The sequence below is a fragment of the Python bivittatus genome, unplaced genomic scaffold, assembly GCF_059951505.1.
Source record: "Python bivittatus isolate LINGU-HERP-01145 unplaced genomic scaffold, Pbiv_v1 ctg000480_np1212, whole genome shotgun sequence".
NCBI classification, from domain to species: Eukaryota; Metazoa; Chordata; class Lepidosauria; order Squamata; family Pythonidae; genus Python; species Python bivittatus.
Window position 1 is genome coordinate 7,507,000 of NW_028277075.1, and position 27,257 is coordinate 7,534,256.

The following is a 27,257-nucleotide window of genomic DNA, read 5'->3' on the forward strand; positions in this document are numbered from 1 at the left end:
AAGCGCCCGAATTGTGTTCACATGACCATGGGGACATTGCAACGGCTGCAACTTCAAGGATCAACCTTAAGTCTCCTCATTCAGTGTCATGGTAACTTCAAACATGGCTGAATGAGTGGTCACTAAGCTGTACATGAGGCTCTCCTTGTTCCATTTGTGGGGCTGATACAGTTTACAAAAAAGACAAGCATTGCTTGCAGCTATTTCACCCAGTGTAGGTATAACCGGTAATTCTTTAAATTAATTTGATTTGGTTTTGAATTCACAAATGTCTGTATAATCTGGTTTTCCTATTAACAAAATAGTAAAGGAAATCTAAAAAATAATCATAAAAAAAGAAACCTCTGTGCATCAGAACGCCAACTGCATTACAGACTGCATTGGTCTGGTTTGTAATGTTGAATTTGGGAGTTAAGCCTACAAATCTTTATTCTGTCTACAACTGTCTGTCAAAAATTGAATACTTGCAGTAGCAGCTGATGGATGATTTGGATTTGTGCCGTTTGCTTCCAAATCAGCTATCAACAACCAATTTATTCTAAGTTGTATGATATACTGCATCTTCCCGCACACAGCAACATATATGCTTGAATATATTTAGAATTATTTTCTCATTCACATTTTTTCAGTCTGAAAAAGAAAGACAGTATATAACCCTCTCCCACACTTGGGTGCTGCTGCCAATAGAGTGAGCACTGGGCAGTCTTTAGATAATCACTTTATTGCTACCCAGAGTTCATCATGATTACTTGCCCTGGCTTTACTCTTAAAACAGGAACGAGTTGCAGCAGATCTCTGCATCCCTGTATATTGCATTTTAATGCTTCCTATTCTACAAAGAAAAGGAAAACATGAAACAGCAAGTTATGTCTGCAATTTCTGAGTTGTTAGCCTAGCTGTATGGGAATATATGGTGCATGCAGTAGCCCCAGTCTCACTTTATAGTTCAAAAGCTGGTGCTTGTTTTCAATACATCATAAAATGGAAGCATGTGCTCTCTCTCTCTCTCTCTCTCTCACACACACACACACGGTATAACACTGGGCAGAAATACAGTGGTACCTTGGGTCACGAACGCTTCTGTTCACAACCAATTCAGGTCACGAACAGCTCCATTCGCAAAATTTTGCCTCCGTTCGCGAACGCCAGATCGGGTGACGAACAGGATCCGCGGCCATTTTCCCTGCCGTGACACGTGGTCGTGGCTTCCTGTAGGGAGGGGGACTCTCCCTCCAAGCAATAACCGCCTCCCCACCCGCCTTCCTGTCCTCCACGCCAGAAGTCGCCTCAAGCAAGGTTAGCGTTCTCTCTCTTCGTACTGCACTGTACTGTATTTTGTTTCATATTTTTGTGGTTTTAAAAAAAAAAATACATATGGTTCAGAACGGATTAACCGTAATTACATTGAACCTTATGGGAAAATTTGATTCGGGACGCGACCAAAATCAGTTGGCGACCAAATTCGTAGGGGTCAGAATGGATTAACTGTATTTACATTGAACCTTATGGGAAAATTTGATTCGGGTCGCGACCAATTCGGGTCGCGACCAGAGTCGCGGAACGAATTAAGTTCATGACCCGAGGTACCACTGTACTGGAATGCTGTGTGAATTCGTATCAAGACCATGCCCTTGCCCCAATCTGGCACCCTCCAGATAGGCTGGGCATACAATACCCAGAATTTCCAGCTAGCATTTCCAGTGGCTGTGCTATTTGGGAATTCTAGAGTTATTGTCCCCAAGACTCAGAAGATGGTAGAATGGAGAAGGCTGATATATAATGAAAATGTATGTATAATGGTTACGTATATTAACATAAACACTGAATTGTTCTTAAACACTTGAAGGCTCAAATACATTTTAATTTCATTTCTGTTTACCAGCTAGAGTGCAGTTATAAACAGATACTACCAACTACAGAAGAGAATTAAACTTAATTCTAATTTTCATATTTATACAAATAAAATGTGTGAAGTTAATTGATTGATAGAGCATATCTTTATGCATGTTTATTCAATGGAACATACTCCTAAGTAAATGTGCGTAAAAATATAGCATCACTCAGTTAATTGATCTTTGGATAAAAATTTACAAGAATAATCCATTTAAATTGATTTCTTCTTAAATATCTTTTTGTTCTCTTTACTTCTTTCTCTCTTTCCTATAATGGAGAAACAGCTCTGGCATTCCTTGCAAACGTGCTTTTAATTCCGCCCCCGCACTTCAGTCACTTAAGAAAAAAAACACTTAAGAATTTCATTATATACTTAAGTGCCATTAATTTTGCTGGGACTCAAGGCCACCTAACTTTCTTGGCATGGCATCCATTGTGTTAATTATAAATTATTCTACTATAGGTCCATTATGTCTGGCAGATAGCTACTCTCAGTGCTCTCTCTTTGACAGAGCAATCCATTCATCTTGGCAGCCATCAATTTATCATGTTCCATTTTGATAGCTATCTATCCTCTCACTCATCATCTTTACGAGGTTGTCTGACATAAGACTTTCTCGATGCATTAAGAAATAAATGAATGACTGCATGGGCTGGCAAGGGTAGATGAGTGAATAAATGACAGGCTGGTACAGGTATGGTTTACCCCCACCCTACAGTTTATCACATGTCCAAATAACATGAAATCAAAATACCATGTTTTAAAAACTCTGATATTATAGAAAATGATAGTATATCCCATTCTATGATACAGCTACATAGCAGGGCTGTCATGATGCAAAAACAATTTGGAAGGAGTATGCTTTGGACTTTGCCCAAGCATACAACCTCTCTGCTTGTTATGACCTGTATTTTTTCAGCCTTCTGTGTGAACTTGAAAGAAGATGTGGAAGTTTTAATGAACAGAATTAAAGAGCCCATCCTTAATGTAATGCTTATGGAAGCCTAAAAGCAGATGTATGATTGCTTTGGTGTTGTGCTAATACTTGCATAAAGTCAAAGCAGATCTTCTGAATCATTTTTAAAGTGTGCACAGCCCTACTAAATAGTACAAAATGCTTCATGACACTCTATATCAATGCCCACCTCCCCCCTGTGCTTCCTGAAAATATTTGAGATCTCTGTTGTTTTCTTTAGATCATGCTTCTCTTGTGTGATTGTCTTTTAACAAAGCAACATTATCAAATCTTCTTCATCATCATCATCATCACCATCACCACTGACAATGGCAAAAACATCAATTTGAGAACTCTTAAGACAGTAGACATGTAAAAATGCTTCAGCATGCTTATCTCAGGCTTAGGAAGCAAAGAAACAGAACAAGAAGCACAAAAGTGAAACTATAGAGAGGGGGGAAAAACTACAAAATAACAGCAGGTTTCTCAAGCACATGAGCTTCATCACAGCATTGGGCATGCACTGGTTTTAACAAAAGCAAGGCTACTGTTGTCTTTAGTGTTAAAGGGACTTTATCTCTTTGAGATTAGCAAGAGAAAGTTATCCACTTTTTAGACTAAATGTGTTTACATTTTAAAAATCTATTCACATAAAGGCAGATCACATTAATGAGTTTCAATCTTGTTTATGATTCTGTCTCCTTAATTATAAGACATAGCACTAGCAGAATGTTTTAGGTCAGGCCTGTATAGTTGATGACCTATCAAACTAAATACAACTTAGCAGCCACATGTGACTATCTACCCTGAATGTTGTTATCTCCCTTAGTGAAGGGAAATAAACGAGGGGTATCAAATATCTGGATGGGGAAATGCATAGGCCTGGAGCTGAGTGAAGGTCTCCTTCAAAGCACTTCATGCTTTTTTGCAGCCTCTAATATAGGAGAGCGTTGTTTTCACCTTAGGACTGAAAGTAGCATTGCAATCATGCTAGAATCTAAGTTCCTCATCAGGGCCCACCATTGGTATGGTGTTGATTTTCCTGTAGTCTTAACTAGCAATACTGGGAATGTCTGGGAACCTATCCACAATTTAAAATTTCCTAAATAGGTCAAATTGGTTTAGGGACAAAATCTGAACAGTTTGTATTACATTCCCAATTTTTCAGTCTATTCGAGTCATATTTTCTCTTGATTTGTTTGGGTAAATTTCTTCACACCCTTTATCCTCTGCCTAGGTTCCTTTATTTCTGCTTATCTTTCTTTTATTTATGCATTTAATGGGCCACCCTTCCCTACTAAGAGCTTTCCTTAGCACATTTTATAATCTTTCTCACATTTAGAGATTAAAAACATTTTTTTAAAATATATGTATTGCTGCAATTACCAAGGTCTTGTTCAGCAATTTTAAGGTCTCGACACCTGTTAGTAAGGTCACCTTAGCAATGGGAAAATAAACAAAATGTTTACTCAATATATGCTTTTAAAATCAAAAGCAATTTTGCACTCCAATCTGGTTGTCACCCAATTCTTTTTCTAGAAGGGACACTTTAAAAAGGTAAGCAAAAGTTGGTCCAGATTTTCCTAAATTACAAAACTGGACCTGATCTGTTTTATTTTATATCATACCCAATCTGTGGAAAAAGGGTCAGCCTTCTGATACAGCATGTACGACTTGAAGCAATATCCTTAAGCAAAATAACGATACCTTATTCAAATGAGCAAAATTCAAAAAGGCTCATGACAGAAACTGTGTGCATCATGACATTTGTGAATGTTATCTTCTGACTGGTACAGTATCTGGAGGTCAGTTCTCAACACTTGGAAAAACTTCAGGAACAACTTTCAATATGCTATAAGCAAATGTATGCAAAGGGAAAAATAATATGCATACAAAAATATCTCTATATATTGATAGAGTTCAAGTTGGTTGAAGTCACTGAGACTTAACTGAAATGGGATACTTGGGCTTAAAAATAGTTAACTTCCCCTAGAATACTCTCAGTGTAAACTGTGTTTATTCCATAAGGTTTGGCCTATGAACCATTAGGAACATTTCCAGTCAACTTTCACTGAAAAGCAGTTAAGCAAATGTAGAATTCTCATTAACCCATTGCAATGTATTTGTGTGCTTATTCGAGTTGCTTCTGCCGGAGGACTATATATTACTTTGGGAAATCAATGGATTTGTGAACTGTTAAACAGAAAACAAGCATGACTTGTCCTACATTTTTAACATTCAATAGTTTCAATCTAGAATGCCCATGTAGAAAATGGTGCTGTGTAAATATACATACAGATGTATATTTTTTGGAGATGGATTCACCTTTGTGTTTAGATTAGGATACGCATCAAATACTCAAGCCCATACAACTTTATTCAGAAGAAAAATCAATTGAGTTCAATAAGATTTACCCTTAGGGTAAGTATAGGATATATGTAGGGTACAACCAAGGATGGGAATAGCTAGTCTTAAAATATGAATCAATTACCTGTGGCTCCATCACTAGCGTAGATCCTGACACTAGCATTCTCACTTATGCATCAATAAATAGTACTGCAGAAATGTATCTGCAGGTCCATTCTGTTAATCCATATGCGATTCGGGCATTGCCACACACAGCAAAATTCAATAGCATGATTTGCTGTAGTGTGTAGACAATACTGGAACAGGATATATTCTGAAAAATACCCATTTTCTCACTTTTACTTATGTGGCTTATATAACCATTTAAATGCTATCTCCTAGGATTCAGGGGTTGGAGAAATAAATACCCAGAACAGATTAGCTTCATTAAAATGATGAGGACAGCCACAGCCATAACATTATTTAAAAAGGAATGGGGAATCTGAAAATAACGTTTGAAGAATTAGGTTTCTAAACAATTTTAAGACAACTTTGATGATAAATATATAGATGTAGATTATATATATTATTTAAAAATAGTTCATGCAGTGGTTATATTGCCATAATACATATTGTTCCATTTTGCTTTTTGGTTTTTTAAGTGGCGTCTTAGCTTTTGCTTCTTTCTTTGATTTTTTTTTTATAGTAAGCTTTGAATTTTGTCCCTTTAACTTTGTTTTAATAGCAATGTATTATAGCATGATTTATCAACATATGGCAGGTGGAGGTTGACACAAATTATAATGAAAATTAAAAGTCATTTATGCAGCAGGCGATTCCAGTTTAAGAAACATTTATTTGCAGGCTTTAAAAATGAGGGTTTAGAATCAAATGGATTTAAAATGAAAGTTTAACAACGGTTACCTTTTTCCTGCAGCCATTCCTCTACGGGTCGGTTATATTTGAAGGGGATTTTCTGTTTTACCAATTGGAACGCAGTATCAGTGTTTCCTTTAAAGTTTAAAAAACAGCTTAAAAACAATCTGAAAAGTCAATGAAATTGTTAAAAAAATAAAACATCCTAAGCTGCTTTGATTTATTCATTTATTTATGAAGGAATTTTAAAAGACAAACATGAAGATATATAGTTAGTCTTCTTTTAACATGGTAGAGAACAGCATACTCTCATTTCCTGGAATTCTAGAAGATCCAGAACATCCTTTCCATATTTCAAGCATGTTTGTTATTGAAGAGTTACCTGTAACACAGAAACCCTTTCAATCATATCAATTTTAGGAATCATGCTGGCTTGCTTCTCCTCACCTCCTCATGCTTTTACATGCTGTGAATCGGAACCTGGAATAATAAGTTTGCCTGATCATGGGGAATCCTGAACATGGAACTCCACTGCCCTCTTCAAGCATTCATAGAAAGTGCCTCACATAATCTAGGGCTAACTTAAGATACAGCATCATAGGATCATAGGATTGGAAGGACCTCAAGATCTTCTAGTCCAGCTTCCTGCCAAGGGCAGAAATCTTAGTACTACTCCAGCCAAATGGCTGACCAAACATTGTACCCACAACCCCACAAGGCAGGCTGTTTCATTGCTTAAATGAATTCAGGAAATTCTTGCTTATTTTGAGTTTGGATCTCCTTCTGTAAAGTCTCAATCAGTGATTCTTATTCTACAATCAGGCACCATGGATAATAAATTCATGCTCTCTTCCTTTTGACAGCCCTTCAAGTATTGGAAGACAGTTATCCTGCCTCCCTTTAGCCTTGTCTTCAATAGGCTAAACTTTCTCCATTCCTTTAACTGTTTTTCATAGGATTTAGCCTGCAATACCCTCACCATCTTTGTTGCTTTTCTCTGCACTCTTTCCAGTTCCTCAACCTCCTTCTCCTATTGAAGTGACTAGAATTAAACAGTATTCCAGATGCAGTCTGACCAAAGCAACACAGAGCAGAACTATCACTTTGCATGATCTTGACACTGTGCCTCTGTTGATGCAGTCCAAGACTGCATTGGTTCTTTTGGCAACTGAAGAACACAGCTGGCTTATGCTTAAGCTGTGGTCTGCCAGGATGCCCAGTTCCTTCTCAAAACTACTACTGTGGAGCCAGGTGCTGCCTATCTTGACCTGTACATCTGTTTTTTTCCAGATACATGTACCATTAAAATGCATATTTTTGGATGAGGTCCAATATTCACATCTACCAAGATCCTTCTGAACTTTGAACCTGTTTCCTGTGGTGTTAGCAATCTCGCTCTACCCCCTAAGTTTTATGTTTACCTGCAAATCAGAAAAACATCCTCTCATCTAAGCCAGACCATTCCCTCAGTCTACTAATCTAGTCACTTTGTAAAATCATCATCATCATCATCATCATCATCATCATCATCATCATCATCATCATCATCATCTAGCACAATCTATTTTAACAGCTGCATGCTGGTTTCTAGTAGTACTTTGTTCCTTTCTAAGTGTTTGCAAGCCACTGCTTTATTATCTTTCTAGAATTTTCTCAGGTACTAATGTCAAGCTGGTCTGCAGCATTCTGTTTCTTTTTACTGTTTTCCCTTTTTTAAAGACTGAAACAGACAGACAGAAACTTTACTTCTGTCATTGACCAATAAAAGTACATTCTATAAAACAAACAAAGCAAATTATCCCTTAACATCAATGACTGTTAGCAACCATTGGTAGGCAAATCTTACACATAATGTAGTAGAATGTTGCTACTTGTAGGGAAATACATTTATCTTGGTTGCTTAACAGGTAATGCAAATAAAAATTTAATGTTTTCTTTTCACCTAATCTACCTTGCTTTCTTAATTCTAAGATTAAAGACAGAGTTATCTTTTCCACTTCAGCGTTTCTCCTGTGTAAAGCAAGCAAAAACAAAACAAAGGCACCTCCTCCTTCAAAAAGAAAACTCAGAAACTTAGTATTCCAAAGGGAAATGTTCAAACCCAACCCACTCAGGTCATGAAAATATTTTTCATATGGAATTTTACATATAGAAGGAGTTTTACATCTCCTAGAGTGATTCTTCCTTACCCTATGAATTGCCACCATCTCAGAATTCTGCTGCCTCTCATTTTTTTTCTCTTTTCTTCAAATGAGTCAGGTCTCTTTTGGTGTGAATGCTCTTGATAAAGTATTTGTGGTGAGTGTACAACAACAGTAAAGCAAACTCCATGTTTCCCTTCAGTTTCCTGTGGTACTACTCAGCATACTCAGGGAGAACACCAATGCTTGTCAGACCCTGGGCAGGGGGAAGTGAAGCTGTGTATTGATGCGAAGAAGAGGGGGTTGGAAAGTTAGCTTCCTTCTACCTCCCTCCACCTCCTACTGGGGGATATCTGGATCCAAGAGAGGTGTTCTAGGAGAAAGAACACTAAAGTTTTCTTCCATAAAGGGTTGTAAGGAAATTTCTCTGCCAAAATAAGTACTGAATATACAGTAGGTTATGCTCTTTTTTATTATCTTGGTATTCTGTATGTCAACCGCACTAGGTAAACCAGACCAGGAAATCAACTCCACAGGAAAGCTAAAACTACTTTTATTGAGATTGGCAATAATAACAGAAACCTGTAAGTCTGACTGCACTGTACCTCTTCCTCCTTCTTATAGTTCAGTAAATTAGGGAGGCATATGTCTGAGTCACTTCCAAATATTAGCACATTCTGGACTTTAAAAAATTCTTCAGCCCCTTTTGCCCAGGCAACAGATCCTATGTGTCTATGTCAAAGTCATCTTCCTTACTCTCTATAACATATTATGCTTTGACTGTATATACTGCCTTAAAGTCTCAGGAGTGAGGTGGCTTATAAAACTTATAAATAAATAAACAGTAAGCAGAATTGAAAATAGTTTAGCCCGAAGTTATGTTGAGCCACTTCTTTCAACTCTTTCAAATTTTACAGTCCTTTTCTCTTCTGGAAAAAAAAAAAGTCATTCACATCAAAGCCAAAAGGGGCATAGTATTTTGGAATGTAAGAGATAGGATCTTCCTTTAAGTTGAAAAGAAACCACAGCTTAAAACTGAGTCTGCCATTTTAGACTTTGAGCCAGGCCTTCAAGCTCAGTTAGGTTCTCCATAGAGAATGGCAAGACAAATCTGATAGTCTGACTAATAATCAAGCAGTAATTCATACTTAATTTTAAACTTTAGCAGTAATAGTAGTCACTTTCATTCAAATGTCCATCCAGTTTCTTGAAATTCAGACATAAAGTAGGACTATATCATGGAAGATCCACATTAAAATCAGCTGAGACATTTACAAAACAAAAACTCTTCAGTAGGTTTAGAAAAAAGGGCAGAGATTATAGTAAGTGGTAAAAAAACCAGCTGGCTATAGCAGAACGACAAAACAACTTCAGTAGAAGATTGTCTTCATCAGTTCCCACTATATCTGAAAGAAGGCTTTCCACAGACATACTGTATGTATAACTCTTACAAATATTGTCATATTTGCAACAAAAAAAAAGTTAATTAAGAATTGCTGACATATATCTCTTGTACTGGTGCCTCATACCCTATGTCAGCCTGGCACTGCCCTTGGTTTCTGCTATTAAGACTAAATAAAATAAAGGAGATATTCTCTGTCAATCACTGTATTGTACAGATATTCTCTGTGCAATCACAAGTGATACAAAGGGTAGTTTTTGGTTTGCAAATGCCTGGAATAGTGTCCCCAATTATTCAGGAAAGGAAATTCTCATGGTGAGACAGTCCCTGTATAAGTATCTAGAGGACAGAGATCCCAAAGTCCTTTTTAAAAAATCCTATATTCATATAACAAATTACTTGAGTACTATTTAGCATAGAGACCAACTTCCAAACAAACAAAGCACAAAAGAGGAACAGAATGAGAGAATTGCTGAGCCTCACCATACATAAATCAGATTAGACAGGCAGAAATGTATTATATAGTAAAAAAATGCATGTTCAGAAAACATAAATGCCTATAAAGGAATTGTGGAAATTAGAGTGCCAAAGAGAATAAGTTATTCTAGACCAGGGGTCTGAAATTCAAATTGTCACAGAGTTCCTTAGCCTGAGGGCCAGAACATTGGAGCCTTTTTGTACACTGATAGAAAATCTCAGTGAGTCAGAAATGAAGAAAATTAATCCACTGCCACACTTCTTACTACCAGAAGCAAGCTGACAGGGCCCAGTCCTGAGACTGAAAGTGCCTTGTTGTAGGGCTAAGGGTGCAGCTGGCCCTTGGATGGCCCGCCCCGAGGTGCAACTGTACTTTTTTTTCAGCTTAAAGGAAGATTGGCAGAGATCAACCAGCTACTGCTCAATGTCCAGCAATCATTGCCCTGCTGTGTGCTTTCTACTTTTCTGGCTTATTCTTTCCTAAGCATGAGGATGGGCCCCACAAAGTAACCTGGAGGACTGTATGCAGCCTGAGAGCTGCAAGTCTTAGAACTGTTTTATACTCTTTATAGATTAGGTCATTGGTAGTATTTATGACATGATCAGTAAAAACGTAACTTAAAGGAAACCAAATATAAAGGAAATGCAACTCCCTTTGGATCTAATGAAAGTGGTTATCTGTTCTTTTATTCAATCTGATTCTCAGCTAACCTTAGTAAGAATTCTGTTGCAGAACAGAGTCACAGCTCCGAGACAGTGATACAGATCAGAAACAGTGGGCAAATGCATGGTTTAAATGCAGAACTCTCTGACATTGTAATTTAAGTTTTTAAGGTTGTGTGATCCTGAGGGACTGCTATCAGTATGATTCGATAATATGAGCTAGATGGATCAACTCTTCATGTCTGAGTTTTCCTAAATTTTTTTAAAGAAAAGGAGAGAGAGAGAAGAAATAAGAAAGAGAAGGAGAAAAAATATAGAAAGAAGTCTATATTTTAGAGTCAATAAGGTCAATAAGGAGATCAAAAACACTGTTCTCAAATGGTTGCTACATTATTACTCCTCTCTGGGTAGTTCCTTCCAGCAACAAAATATGAGCTACAGCAAATGGATCAAGAGAAAGGAATGAGAATTGAAGGTGGAAACCAAACTGTGTAAAGACAGCAGGTCAGTAGATTGGGATGTAAGCATGGGTGATCAAGGAGACTTGATTAGGACAGAAGAACAGGCAACCAAAGAAGTAGAAGAATGATCACCACTCCATAGCTGCACAGTTTTCAGTGGACTCTGGGATCTAAATGTTGTCATCAATTTTTATTTAAACATGTATTTAAGACTCTTCTTCAAGCAAAACATTAAGAATTCATATACAGAATTAATATAAGATCTGCAAAATTCCTCAGAACAGTTTCATGCATCCCTTCCAATCACTGAATAAAAATTATCCATATACAGAATGTGAAATGAGCAGGAAAAGGAAAATACACCAATATGCATTTCTTTACAACAATATCTAGTAGAGTGGGCCGGCCAGCTGGCCGGCTGGCCTGCCTGCCTGCCTTTCTTCCCCAAGAATCAAGGCATAAAATAGTGAAATGGAAAAAGATTAACCTACTTAAAAGTTGTGGAATTTAATTACCAGCATTACAGCAATGGCATCAGGACTGGATTCTAGCTAAATTCACACAAGAGTTTGTAGAATTCTTTTTGATTGGATCAGAGAAAGTATACATAGTTCAAAACTGAAAATAACAGGGACATTTTATTTACTGAAGCTGATGCCCAATTTCTTGAAAGCCACCTCAATAATTAGCATGTTGGTTTATAAGCAGGGAACCCAAGATGAACCTAAGCTGAACATACTCTCACACTAGAGACTCCAGTCTGGCTCACTGCTTATGTAGTGAAAACAACATGATATCTGCTGACTTTATGACTTTATAGAGGGTGTATGGGAAGGTGTAGTGGTATTGCAGATTATTGTAACAGCAGAGAGGTTTAAGTGATATGACTCCTTTCTCCCTATGCTTTCCTGTATAAAATAGCTTCTCTCCTGATGCCCGTGCATAGTATGGCTAGTTAAAGCTGTACCTTTCCCAAAAGTACAAAAGTACAAAGGCCTCTGTAACCGTCCCCCACCCCACCCCCATCCTTCATTAGTCATGTTCTCTACAGTTTAGCTTAAGAATGCTCTCTCTTTCCTTTAGGGTTGTTTTGCCAAGACCAGGCACATGGTAGGCCAGGTAGGATGGAGGGGATGATTCATAAACTTTTGGTAGCTATTAGGGAAGAAGTGTAAACGACACATACAACGTAGTCCAACACCTTGAGAAAAGAGGATAGATAGACATAAGCCAAGGACAAAATCTTAGATGAAATGTCCTTGGCAATTATTCAAATGTTTGGGTTTCATTCAAACTGTTGACAAGTTGTACCACACTGAACCATCTCCAGGTGCTGTGTTATTTACACCCCCCATATTTTGTAAAAGTATAAAAGATGACAAATGCTCTAGGTATTTTGAGCCTCAGTATAGACCTATCCAGGAAAAGTGTTATACACTAGCTGGAACAATCTGTAGAATTATCTATAGCTGCTTTTCATGAGGGTGAAGGCCTCCCAGCTACTGAAGGGATATGAAATTCAGCCCTTTATTTACAGTCCTCTACTGAATATTGCCATGTCTTATTTTATTGACTTGTATGTAGATATTTTCTATTTATTTTATGCTTTGCTGTCAAAGTTATTCTTTTACTATGCTATGCTTAATAAACTCTTTCAGCCTTTTCTCTTATTTTTATGTTTATCACTTCCGAATCCATATTTGTCAAAACTGAAAGGTCTAGGAGTGCCAGTGGACCACTGGCTGAACATGAGCAAGCAGTGTGATGTAGCAGCTAAAAAGGCCAATGAGAACGTGGGCTACATTAATAGAAGTATTGTGTCCACTCATATGAGGTAGCAGTTCCAATTATACTCTGGCTGGTTAGACTGCACTTGAAATACCACATCCAGTTTTGAACACTGAACTTTAAAAAGGACCCAGAGAAGTTCGAGCAGGTTCAAAGGAGTACTACTCAGATAATGAGTTTGGAAACTACACCCAATGATGAATGGTTAAAGAAGTTGGACATATTTAGTCTGCAAAGGAGGAGGCTATGGGTAGATAGAATAGCTATTTACAGACGTCTAAAATGATATCACGTGCATGACAGAGTACTACTGTTCTTTGTTGGATCCAAGGGCAGGACAAGAGTGGAATAGTTAAAATTAAAAGGAAGGGGGTTGGGGCTGAATATTAGGAAGGATTTCCTGATCTTAAGAGCTGTCAAGCAAAAGAACAGTGATTAGAAGAGAGGTGAATTGCCTCTTCTTGGAGGCTTAAATACTGATGCTGAAAGGTCACCTGACAAGGATGGTTTAGTACAAACAAGAGGTTTGAGAACATGACCAATAAGATCTTTTCCAGCTCATACATTCTATTATTCTATAAAGCAAAGAAGAAAATGGTATCCCTCCCCGTTATATGTACAGAAGCCAATTAATGCAACTGAACTTTTTAATCAGCACTTGAAATAGGACAATAGTCTCTATCACACTAAGGGCAGCATACTAATTTAGGATTTACAAGGCAGACTGTATGAGATAACAGCTCTTTATCTTCTACCATCTTGTCACTGTGCTGTGTTTCTTAACGTCCACTATTTTGGGTGGCTGTCTCATTCTAGCTAATGGTAGGGTTGGCCCTGCAAATCCTAAGGGATATAGTTGCTCTTAACTATAACTTAGAAATTAATGATAAAAAACAAGCTACTGGATGATGAAGAAAGAAAGTCCTGAATAGAAAGAAATATAGCAGATCAGTGAACAAGTATATGTACAATCTTATTAACAGTACTTAGATTTAATTAAATTAAATTAAATTCTGTACAGCAAGCTGTATATCTTCTTCAAATCCAGGAAATGAATTACTAATCTCTACCATCTCTTTCAAAATTTTGATTTTAAATTTAAGTTTATATTTTTATTATGAAAGTTATTTCTATAGAAAGCATCTTTCAGTGTTAAAATACACAGCAAGATACCTTTAAAATTAGGGGAAAAACAGAAGGACTTTAGGAAATTCAACCAAGTTTAAACTATAGCATTAGAATCTTTTCATATTCCTTTTTATTTTTTTTTATTTATGTCAACCATTCAGAAGACTGTAAAAACACATGTATGAGAATGTATTCATCTTCATAATTCATGGACAAGAGTGAGTTAAAGGACAAGTTTCTTATAATTATACACATGCAATATTAAGTGAAGAAAGTAATGGTACCAACTTCAAAAATGTAATCCATTAAACTATGCTGATTTTAGGAGGCAGTTTTGATTAAAACAACATAAACCTCATCAGGAATCAGTAGTGTTTTTAGTATACAAAAAAAAATTTAATCATAATTTACAAATTCATTGGACAGTTAACCTGGAGTTCCTGAGAGAAAGCAATTCATAGTAGTGGCACCAAAACTCTGTGAAGAGCCCTAAAAAACCCTCCTTAATAAGCATTCAGTCATTTATATTTTGTATGTCATAATCTGATTCTTAGCAGAGAAAAGAGATAAAGTTTTTAAACGCCACACTTTTCATGATTTACTTTGCTACTTGTGGCCAAAAGTACGTATATCAATGCCCTTTTCCATTTGTAAATGCAAGCTTGACCATTATAATTGTTTATTTCCAAAACCTCATTTTATCTGCTTGTATTATCAGTGCAAATTAAGGAAAACGGAGAGAGAGAGAAAGAGACAGAACCACTAAGTTTTTTGGAAGTCACTTTGGCAACTTTTCATGCTTCTAAAAGGCAAAGTTACACAAATATAAATATGCATTGTGTGTGAGAGAAAAAAATCTTAACTAAATGGCATATTGTAAGCATAAACAATAAGTGTTACTTCCTTTCTTCCACTCTCCAAAACCATCTAAATGAAACAGAATTCACACATACACACACACACAATGACAATTACTTCATTCGTAAATGTTCTTTCCTGGCTAATTTAAACATGCCACTGTACCTTGTACAATGGGTTTTATGGTTTTTATTGGTGTGTTGCTCTATTTATCTCATTAAGCATTCCACAAACAATCTAGAATTCACCTACGCAGCCAATGATTGCTTGATTTCCCATTTTTCCCTTAAAATTCAGACAAATTTCCATCTAAATAAAACTTATTCCATGAAGCCCATTCCTAAACCAAAGTGAGTTTCTAAACCACAAAAATAAAACAGCAGTTTGGACAATGTCAAATGTTGCCCCTTGATCTGGATGCATGTAATCATGATGTAGTATTATTAAAGCAAAGCAGAGTAGCTCAAAGCTCCCAACAATTTGCAGAAAGCTGAATGAACATATTTGCTTCCAGATAGAATATTAATACAGTTGGATGAGTGGTGAAATCCTTGAAAATACTAATAAGAAAATTGGAGGGAAAAATAATCTGCCTTAAATTAACAAGGAAGGTAGTACGATATGTTCTTTTAAAAAGACACTCTGTAGCTCAGCTGGGTAGAAGAGAATATTATACATAAGTGGTGATGTCATTACTTCTCAAAGGGATTAAATCAATTAAAGAATGACAAAGTTTATCAATGACTAATTGTCTTAAAGAATAAATTAATTAATTACTAAAAGCCATGTTTACTAACAGTTAATCACTATGTTACCTTGGCAGGAACTAAAATTTGCTCTCTGTTAATGGCAGGGCTCCTCATATATACCAAAGAGTTTGAAACAAGCACTTTCCCATGGAAAAAATTAACTTGAGAGATATAGGGCCCTCCAGAATAGCATGCTGCCAAGAACAAACTCAACTTATTTTCATCATGTCCTGGGTACTAGAATAGGTGAAACTTTGCTGTAGTCTTATGTCCTAACTCTATGGCATGGACTGGAACCACTGATAGTGATATTCCATGTTATTCTTTTGTTGTCAGCTTTACAATCTTTCTTATCCTTATCTTCACACAGATTCAGTAAAAAACAGAACTACTATTCTCAATTTACATTTGAAGTACTGCATGGCCAAATAATACAAAGTGAATGAATGGCAAAGCTGGCACATGAACCAGTCTTTGTCATTCAGATCTATTCTTTGTATTACTGCAGTGTAAATACAAACACATACTTTGTGCTCCAAACATTGCAGTATTAAAGGCAGCTGTAGGAAACACTTCTTTTGGAGAAAGAAAGGACTGAAACTTATAATGTCTAACAGATCATTCATTTATAACTGTTTACAAGCATCACAAGGGTAGACACTGCAAGACCGCATAGGCAGTGACAAAAAACAGTGTCAGCTGCTCTATTGCTGAGTGGCATCAGTTAATCTTTAGGAGCTCCACTGGTTATGGTTAGGCTTCCAGACCTAATTCAAGGTGCTGATCACTATCTATAAAATCCTAAATAGCTTGTGTCCTAGGTAGAATGAGCCCACCTAATATGATCTTACTGTGAGGAGCGGCTCCAGGTGCCTAGGTCCTGCGACATCAGAATAGGGTCTTGGATTATTAGCTTTGCTGTGGCAGCCCTTTCACTGTGGAACAGCTTGGCCCCTGAACTCAGACTGGTTCTCACCCTGTTATCCTTTAAAGGAGTGATGAAAACAGTCCTCTTCTGTAGAGCATTTAGTGACAAGTTCTTTAATTGCAGATAAGCAGCATTTGGGGCAGAATGTTAGGAATTCCATTTTATTTTTACCTGCTTCTATGACTGTATTGGTTTTCTTTACATAAAGAAAGAATTTGATGAATTACATAGCACATACATTTTTGAAATAAAATAACAAATCTAAAAAGGGCTCTTGAATGCTTCTGACCACAGTCTCTTTAATGACTTATTAACAGAAGTGGGTTCCTGAATGGTGTTGCTTCTTATTCATTCATTGTACATTATCATGAATTGACCCACACTTACCAGTTGGTCTTGGAACATTGTTTGCAAGTTTACTGTGATAATACTATTATCTTAATTTGCTTCATAAAGGAAAATTGAAGGACCAAATTACAAGTCTGCAAAAATTTAGGTTCCAACTTTTTCACAACCAGTTAGGATAACCTACTTGTACTTCAGTTGTACCACTCAGAAAAAAATATTAAGGCATTTGAACAGGAAACTATTTTCAAATTTGCTTCAGCACCCAACTATTTGTCCTTTTTCTCAATGTATTCCTTACTTGAAAAAAGTTATAGAACTGGCTATTCTGGCTCTGCTTTTCTTTTCTGTACTTTCATTTCTTCTAGTCTATGATGACCTTGACCTCCTTTTCCCTTCCCTTACGTTCCTGCTATTTCCTTTAATCTTTTCTTTGTTTTTCATTCTTCTCAATGTGATGCTAAACTTCACATTAAAGGTAGCCCAATACACAGGCTTTGGGACAAAAGATAACATGGTCACAAAAGATATGATGAATAGGAGACAGAGTTAGCAAACAAGATACAGCAGTGGAATGAGAAAAAGTCAACTAAAATTAGTCCTGTGCTCACCAAGGGAACTTATCCATAAATTTTTACTTGGACTGAAGATCAGTACATATCCTCTTTGTAACTTCCTTTTCTTTTTTAAGTCTTTCCCCCTCCAGTTCTTTGCCACAAAATGTACACCAGCTTCTGTTGTTAGCCATTTTGACACTTGATCTTATTAGAATGCTTAAAGATAATTAGCAGCTTTGAATAATGACTGTTCTTTATCTCAACCTATAGGATTTGCAAAACTTTATATTTGGATTAGAATACTGTTTTCAAAGAGCGGAAGGGCGTAAAAGCCCTTTTTTGGGGTTTGACCTCACAATCAGCTTGTGAGGTAGATGATTGATAGATTTAATACTTGAACAAATGCTTGGGGGGGAAAAAAGACATCCAGTCTGGGATGGTGCTATGAGTGCATGTCTCTTGCCTCTCTCCTGATTAAAGTGTTTTCAAACTTCTGAATTATCAGACTGCGTGGATAAAGACTTCTGTTATTGGGTAAATAAAAGTTTCCATTACATATTATTTTGTTCTTAATGAGCTCTTGGGATGGCAACTAAACCAAAATGTTCAACAGCTGGCTTAATTTCAAGTGCGCCATTATCTGCCGAGCCAGGAAAGATGGTGGAGGAAGATTCTTCTACTAATTTGTTAAAAGAGATCCTGGCTCAGGTACAAGCCTTGAAGCTGATCCAACAAGATCTGGCAGAGCTTAAATGTGATTTAAAACAGATGCAAGAAAAATGGCTTGCTCTGATGATCGATTGGCTGCCCACGAGACAATTACAAAAGTCAGTCATAATATTTTGGATAAACAAATTACTTACTTAGAGTCACAGTTGTGCAGAAAAAATCTACATGTGACTGGCATGGAAAACCCTCCAAGTCAATCAAACCTGGATGAATTTATGGAGGATTTTTTTCAGAAAGCTCCTTCCTTTGGGAACAAATTTTCCAATTGAGATTGATCATGTGATTAAAATTCCTTGAACAAGAAGGAAGACTGGAACTAGTTCCAATATCATTATTGCGCAATTCCTTCGTGCTACTACAAGAAATTTTATATATATTTTGCCAGGAATCAGTAAAGTCTCCATTGAAGTGGGGTTCTAGCCAAAGTAAGATATCAGTTTATCCTGATTTTACTAAAGAAGTATCCAAAAAGAGAAGGCTGTTCACAAAAGCACAAAGTCTTCTCAGATCAATACAACTTCAGTGTTACACTTCATGTAACCTTTCCAGCTACATTCTATATTCATCATCAAGATGAGATTCACAGATCTGATAATCCTTTGAATGCAGAGACCTTTATCTTATCTTTGAAATCTGCTGATGGATAAGCCTGATTGGGTTTCATTCCATGGAATCTGTTGAGGGACAAGTTGAGTTTGCCTAGAGACATGCAGCAAAAGCCTTATTTTAAAACGCCCTGTACTTTCGTTTTTTTTTCTTTTCCCCCTCTGCACTTCTCTCCTCATTTTTATTATGGTTAATTTCAAGATAAAAAGTCTGGGCATATTGCCAATTCTATTGTTTCTCAGCCTGATTGTGTCTCATTCCATAGAAATTGTTGAGGAAGAAGTTTGAATCTGCCCAAGGGTGTGCTAGAAAAAAGCCTTATTTTAAAATATTCTACCCTTTTTTTCTTTTTCTTTTTTCATCATCATCTTCTTCTTCTTTTTCTCTACTCCTGCTAACTTCATGATAACAAGTCTTGGTGTATTGCCAATTTTAGTCTTTATTTCTACACATAATATATTAGCTTGAATTAATAGTTTGAAACTGTTCTGTATATTTATTTATAGTAAGAGATTCAAAACTATAGTGCTATCTCACTGGGAAGTTGTGTATTTCTTTGTTCTGCTTTTTATTTTAGGATTCTTTTTAGTTTTTTTTTTTTTAGATAATGTTACTTGTTTTCTGTTTTATTGCCCATAATCACTTTTTTCTTTTAAGTTTAGAATGAATATATACATACATACATACATACATACATACATACATACATATATGTAATACAATGCTATTTGAATATTAATTTGAGTTAATACAGGTTCTACATCTGTGAGCAATATTAGAAAACATGATAAATATTCAAACATAGAAAAGTTCATTACCAGATATTTGTTAAATGCTACAAGTTATAAAATGAATTGGTATTGGAAGAATATTGATAAGAGGACTAAAATAAAATTAATAGATGAAGCTAGTTATTCTTAATGTAAAAGGGTTGCAAGAATCTAAGAAACAAAATGTAATCTTAGCATATTTAAAATAGTAAAGGGCAGCTTATCTACGAGAGACTCATCTAATGGAACAGGATAAATCTATATTAATGAAGGATTGGGTCGGATTGGGTTGTTAGCCATTTTGACAGTTGATCTTATCAGAATGTTTAAAGATAATTAGCAGCTTTGAATAATGACTGTTCTTTATCTGAACCTTAAGAACTTGCAAAACTTTATATTTAGATTAGAATACTGTTTTCAAAGAGCTGAAGAGTATCAAAGCCCCTTTTTTGGTTTTGATCTCACAATCAGCTTGTGAATTAGGTGATGACATAGCACTAATAGACTTAATATCTGAACCAATATTTGAAATCTCATCCCTCTGGACTAAGTTCAAACTATCCACCATATTACACTAATTCAAATTTATTTACCACTTTCACCATCCAGAGTCTTTAGACATCCCTGTCTTAGAGGGAGCTCAAAGGACATGGGGTAATTCTCAGACATAATTGTAGAGAGCCTCCATGAATGGTATCCAGACAAGAAAACAGGTATTACTGCCACAGCAGGACCAGCATAGCTTTAACAAATTAATTTGCTCCAAGTAAAGTGGAACTTCTACTGTCTTGATGCTATATTCTAGGATTCTCCTCCTTCTGGGTAGTTATAGTTTAAAGAAAGTCTTTTGTCATGGATCATACTGCTCTACCATCCCTTTTTCAAAATCTTGCTGGGTACATTGTGCTGACAAATGAACACATTGGAACTCAAGATCTATTAATAAGGAGATATGATTCTGTAGGGATTAGGGATGAATAAAAAATTTGGTCCATTGGAAAATTTGTAAAAATATGTTAGTTATGGATCTACTGATTATATAGGAAAACTCAGATTACACATTCACACCAAAATCTGCATTTTTTTGAAATTTTGTGATCTGCAGATGTTCAGGAGAAGTATAGGAAAATGCAATTTCCTATAGAAAAATGGCTAGAAAAATCTGTACAAAAATAAATACATTTGAAGTCTACAGGAAAATGAGTATTTAGATGAACTTTTTCTACCAGATTTATAAACATTAGAACCAAACAGAACTTCAAAGCAGTGAAAAGAGAAACTTGGCAAAAAAGAATTTGGAGGAATTATCTAACTCTACTCTAGAATCTAGATCAAGGTCCTTAGCTAGAAATTGTGCCCAGACCACAGACCTTCCCAATCTGTCTGACTCCAAGTTGCTGCTGCTAGGTGGGATTGTAACTCCTGCACATGATGATGATTAATTAATTAATTACTAATCAACCATTTGATTTATGGAAAAAAACCCAGAAGAATAAAGTAGAAGTATGAGAAAAACAAACCAAGAATAGAGGCAAAATTAAATGACATCTCATTTCAAGAAGCCATTAGAATGCTTCAGGATAAGAAAAATGTATATAATCAAGCTTATACCCTAATATTTTTTCTAAGCAACTGAACTTGAATCATATAATTAACACTTACAAATATATCCATAAAGCTGGAGCTACAAGCACCTAGGAAAGGAGGAGAAATTGTTCATGAAAAAAGGAGAGGTGGGAGGGGAGGGGAACAGAGGAGAGGAGAGGAGAGGAGAGGAGAGGAGAGGAGAGGAGTGGAGAGGAGAGGAGAGGAGAGGAGAGGAGAGGAGAGGAAAGGAAAGGAAAGGAAAGGAAAGGAAAGGAAAGGAAAGGAAAGGAAAGGAAAGGAAAGGAAAGGAAAGGAAAGGAAAGGAAAGGAAAGGAAAGGAAAGGAAAGGAAAGGAAAGGAAAGGAAAGGAAAGGAAGCCTACCTTTGTAAAAATGCCCAGACATTTGCTAAGCAAATTATCATCTATATTTTGATTTTGTCATTGTTGCTGGTAATTTCATTGGCAAGTGGAAAAAAAGCAAAATGAATTATATACTTTTTCTATATTTGTTCAACCTCTGCTAAACAAACATATGGTGCAGACAACCAATGATCCAAACAGTTTCTCAGAGAAAAGAGCTGCTATAGAGCCTTGCATAATAACTATATAATGAAAAAATACAGTGGGGTTGGGGAAGAAATTTGTACAATTTCCATTTTAACACGAAGTGGCTCAGTTCATACCATAAAGCCAATAAGCAAACTAGAAATCAGCTATACACCATTATCCATGTTTTTCCAAATGCTGTGTTGTCTTCTCAACTCAATAAATGCATTAAAATGTGCATAATAGAGAAAGGTGGATAAAAATATGCACTTTAAGGGAAAATATTCACAAAACTATTACATTAGACAAAATCACTTGCAAAATGCCTCTGTTTAAAATTTATCATTAAAATATGTATGTTGGAGTGATATACATGAAAATATGTTCAAATGTTTATTAAGACATTAGTTCACAAACTGTTTAGAAATAGGACTTGTGTATGCAAAGTTTATTTTTACCATTGAGCGATGGTCTCTCCCTGGTAACATTTACTACATTGAACTGTTTGCAGAAAAGATGGAATACAAAAGATGGGAAGACCTGTATAAACTATACAGTTCTTCCCACTCTCTGTTTAATCTTCATGACAATTAATGAGGTTGAGAGATTATGAGTGACATCTGGAGATATCATAACTGAATGGGAATTTCAACCTTTTTCTCTCCAGTCCAAACCAAATATCCTAACTGATGCATCACCATTAATATAAATGTTAGTAATATCAGAAATAATATCATAATACAATATTATATCCATATAACCTTTTATGTATACGCATATGGAAATGCATGTATTGATAAGATTGCAAAAATGTATGTACTGCAAAGATTGCAAAAATGACATATTGCTTTATTTCTACATTTGGCCCTTAGTCATTCCAAGTAGGCCTTTCTTGTGTGCCTACTATATATTTTTTAGTGTTGGACAAAAACATTATTTTCCAAAATATTCCTATATTTTCATATATAAAATCTTAAAGAGGCTTTTAGAATTTTAAAATTTCTGATTAAATTCATTAAGTTTGGTTAATGTTTTCTTATGCTATATTTTTATTACTTTTGATTTATGTTTTTGTATTTTGTTATACATTTTAATCATTTTATACTTGCTGTTATAATCTTCCTAGCAAACTTTATAGTTGGTATTAAAATATATTTTAGTATATTAGTCACTCCCACCACCCTCATTCTATTGTCTGCCTTATTAATGTGAATGAGGTATGTGGGCTTCAAGAAACAATGCACACATATATAAAATTATTGCAATAATATATTTGTAGGCTAAGATTCCTAAATTTTAATTTTAAAAAGCTTATAAAGCCTTCTGAAATGTTAGATTTCTATCTGGTATTACTTCTGCATATTGTTTTCTCATGCTATATTTATGTACCACTAATATGGATGGGATGAGCAATCCCAATAAAATAAAGGAATTGGAAAGCTTTAGCAGATTGGAAACATGAATTTCAAAACTCTTCCTAATCAAACCTAGATGATCAGCCAGTTGAATCATAGGAGTAAAAAAGGAATGAAGTAAATGAAATGCTTTAATTCATGAGAGGGAGGGCGATCTACTCGCGGTCTCTACAAATCTACTATATTTGCAGATGATTCTGTTGGTCTGAAAAGGGCTCACTGAATATGAGCTATTTTTGCATGTTTGTTTTTATTTCAGTCTTATTATAAGACTGACAATTATTAATTGTCATTATAATGCACAGAAACTCCACAGTAACAACCTGAGACCTGCTCTTGATTTCATCCACTTATGATTCTTTAATCAGTACTGTAAGTGTCATCTTTCAAAGCAGGTATCCCTAGAGCTGCTTTATTAACTCTGCCTTTTAATTTATTGTTGGTTCCTTACGAGATGTAGGCAGTATAGAAGAGCTGCCATCAGCCACACTGCTAGGAAGCATCGGAGGATTCATTTAAGTCCCACAAAATGAGTAAGAGATGAAAAATTAAACAGTACAAACACCAAGCATGAAAAGCAACATTAAGGATCTTAAAACAACCCACAAAGCTGCTAAACATTCAAGTTGAGGTCATGTCACTATTCACTAATTCACTTGTCATAAAATATAAATATACTGGAATGTAGCCAGTTCCCCAAAGAGCACACTTAAAATGTTATCAACTCTTAACAGCTTTCTACTCAGAAGTGGGCTGGTTCACACTGATACCTTTTGTAAATCCTGCAGCACAGTAGTTGGCAGAAGATACTTCCTTTATCATTAAATGAGTGATATGGAGAGGAGTGTGAAATAGCCTAAATCTGATTTGTGTCAGTAGCACAGATTTTTGTGTATTACTTTGAAACATATTCCTTTCATTTTTGCAAATTAAAAAAAGGTACTGCAAAAACTGTGTTTATTTTAAGTTTTCAGCTTAGTGTGTTTGGTGAACTCAGCACAGAGGTGTATGGTTTGGGGTGATGTTTGATTTAATCACTAAATGAACCTTGGCTTAGTACAACGTATGAACTAGGCTAAAGTAGATGACTATCTTAAGCAATTCCTTCTAGGGTAAAATTTCAAATACATCTGTACTGAATATTTCTGATTACCCGTCAGTGTTAACTTGGCACTGCAATCCTGGTGTTAGTATCACAATGTGAAGAAACTGCTTGCCTGTGCTTGCAGCCCATTAATTCTCATTTTGTTCCTTCTGTCGTGTATATGGAAGGGATAGCTAAGCGTAATATACAAAATTTAGGATGATAGTTTCCTGCAACCAAAGAAACTAGATTTATAGGTCAACTACAACTCTTGAGTTAAAGTTTATTTAAATGCAAGAAGTCTTAATTCTGGCTTCAAGTGTCACAGTAAACAATCCCCAGTTGATATATTTGCCCAGTGACAGAAAAAGCTGCATGCATGAAAATACTTGCAGGTGGCTTCATATGTGAAAATTCCTGTTTTAATACAACATGTGAGAATGACTACTCTGTTCAAGTAGTCATAAATTATACTCTTTTCTTCAGAAGAGTGGGCCTGTGATTTTCACTTCTGTATGCTAATAATGTAACAGGAAGAGCGCAATGTGTGTTTTACACACTTCTAGAGAGAAATGTCCAAAGACAGCCACCAGTCAGATGTGTGAACAGGACAGGATCTACATCTATATATGAAATGCTGTTTTTGAAACAGAGACTCAGATAACAATTACAGATGACTTCATATCATTAACCCTAGCTAACAAACAAAACTTCTCATATTTATGCAAACTTGATCACACTGATTTCTGAGGAAATTATTTCCTTGGCTAACCCACTGCAGTGGGTCTCAAAACTATATCACAGTACATTCTGTCAAGTATATCTGATCCAAGACACCCTGCTATCTGAGGTAAAGAATAAAATCGTTTCCCTTCCCTAGTCTTCATACAGAGGCTGAGTGGGCTAGAAGTAGACTCTTATTTCAAAACTAATGATACTTTTGATGAGATACACTATCTTGAGGCACCAGGTGAGAGGCCAAACACATTATATAGCATACATTGGTTTGTCTTTCAGTGATGAGTAACTGAAGAACACATGGAGAGTACTACTGTTATTCCCAGAATCTACCTCCTAAAGCAATTGTTTTTAGTAAAGTTCCAGTTCTGGATTCTTTCATCATGTGTTTCATGGATCTGACTTCCCCAATTGCTGCCACAAACCTCTACGATCATCTGTTCTTCTCTCACCCATTTTTAGTCCCAAAGGTATCCTTACTAAATTTCATCTTTAGTATCTACAACAATTTTGATGGTATCAAATGTAATATTCCACCATAATTGCAAGCTCTTCGTATTTTGATTAGTTCTTTTACAAATAACCTTGAGATGTGTGCATGTCCTTTCTTCATATCTTAGTTGAGAATCTCACTTTTCTCTTCAATTCTCCCCTTTAAATATTATCTTTTGATGTCTTCTGGGTGGTTATGTTTAATCTCAGGATTAAGCAGAAGCCCACAGTTGCCTTGAACAGCTTATCAGCTTCCAAGAGACATTTACAAGGAGAGAAAGGCTCTGCTTTTGATAGCAGTAATTGTATTTAGCTTGTAAGATACAGGGCTATTTATCTCCTGCCTGTGAAATGGGGTGGGGGTGGGGAAGAATGGAGAACACTAGCTGATAACATGCTAAATAAAACTAAAAAGGAAGCTGAGAAGACAAGAAGCAACCTCCCCACTGCACCCCAAAGTGGGAAAATGATATTATTTATTTATCATATTTATATAGCCACCCATCTCACACAAGGTGACTCTGGGCGACATACAACAATTAAAAAATAAATACATAAAAACAATTACACATAACAAACTGTAAAAACACACAAAATATGAAGGGATAAAATTAATAAGGGAGCCATTGTAAAATCTCCCCAGTCCCCTGGGAGCCCCAGGCCTGATCACATAACCAGGTCTTGAGAGACTTTTGGAATGTTAAGAGGGATGGAGCTAATCTCACTTCTGGGGGTAGAAGATTCCACAAGGTAGGCACCACCGCAGTGAAGGCCCACCTCCTGGGAACCGCCAAATGTAATTCTCTAGCAGAATTACAGTAATTCTCTAGCATGCCTCCTCTGCCAGATCTGATGGGACAGGCAGATGTAATCGGGGAGAGGCGGTCCCTCAGGTAACCCGGCCCCATGCCATAAAGGGCTTTAAAGGTCAAAACCAGCACCTTGAATTGGACCTGGAAGTAAACTGGCAACCAGTGCAGCTCACAAAGCAGAGATGTAACGTGTACCACCCTAGGGGCACCCATAACTGCCTGCACCACTGCATTTTATATGCATCCATATAAAAAATGGACTTACCATTGGGTAAAATTTAAGGCTTTTGAGGAAGGAGATAAAAGAGGAAGGTGTAAGGTTAGCAACCGCAAGACAAGAAAGGAGACATCTTCAAGGAAACTAGAATTTATTGTAGTGCAAACTCTATAAATCTTAGGTGCTTGGTTTTTAGAAGCATTTGACATAATTTCAGAGCTGAAGAGAACCAAAGCAATCTTATGTGTTTGTTCCTGCTTGCTCTGGGGCATCAAAACTATCACCACTAGAAGTAAAATATTTTATTTACTTTAATATAATTATACCCCACATATTTTTCAGGAAACTCAAGGTAGCATCTTTAACAAGTGTATCATTTGCTTTCAGGTTATACTCTTTGACAAAATTGTGTGAATTATACATCCATCACAGTTAAGGCTACAATCCCAAACAGAATTTGTTAGTAAACAAAGCAGATTTATGCAGTAGAATTTAGATCTGGATGAGCTTGCATTAAATTATGCTGTAAAGTTCCCTTTTGACAAAACTCAAAACTCAAAACTCTGCAAAGGATTCTACTTATGTGCTTGGTCTGAGTGACCATCATAATTAGTGTCTGGAAGATACTTCCTGCAGACTAGCAGTGATACATGTTTCCTCTGTGACATATAAATGTTCACATTTACTTGACC

General features: G+C 36.1%; 1 protein-coding gene across 10 annotated transcripts in view; it reads right to left on the bottom strand.

Moving 5' to 3' along the window:
- LOC103060191 (neurexin-3-beta) overlaps positions 1–27,257 on the bottom strand; it is a 758,042-nt gene that overhangs the window by 139,167 nt on the left and 591,618 nt on the right. For 6 of the 10 annotated variants that reach the window (XM_088145265.1, XM_088145264.1, XM_088145262.1 and 3 more), the window contains one exon: positions 6,120–6,206. The exons of the other annotated variants lie outside the window; for them this stretch is intronic. In XM_088145265.1, the coding sequence (XP_088001391.1) occupies positions 6,120–6,206 (87 nt within the window). The remainder of the gene's footprint in view (positions 1–6,119; positions 6,207–27,257) is intronic. 10 annotated transcript variants of the gene reach the window in all.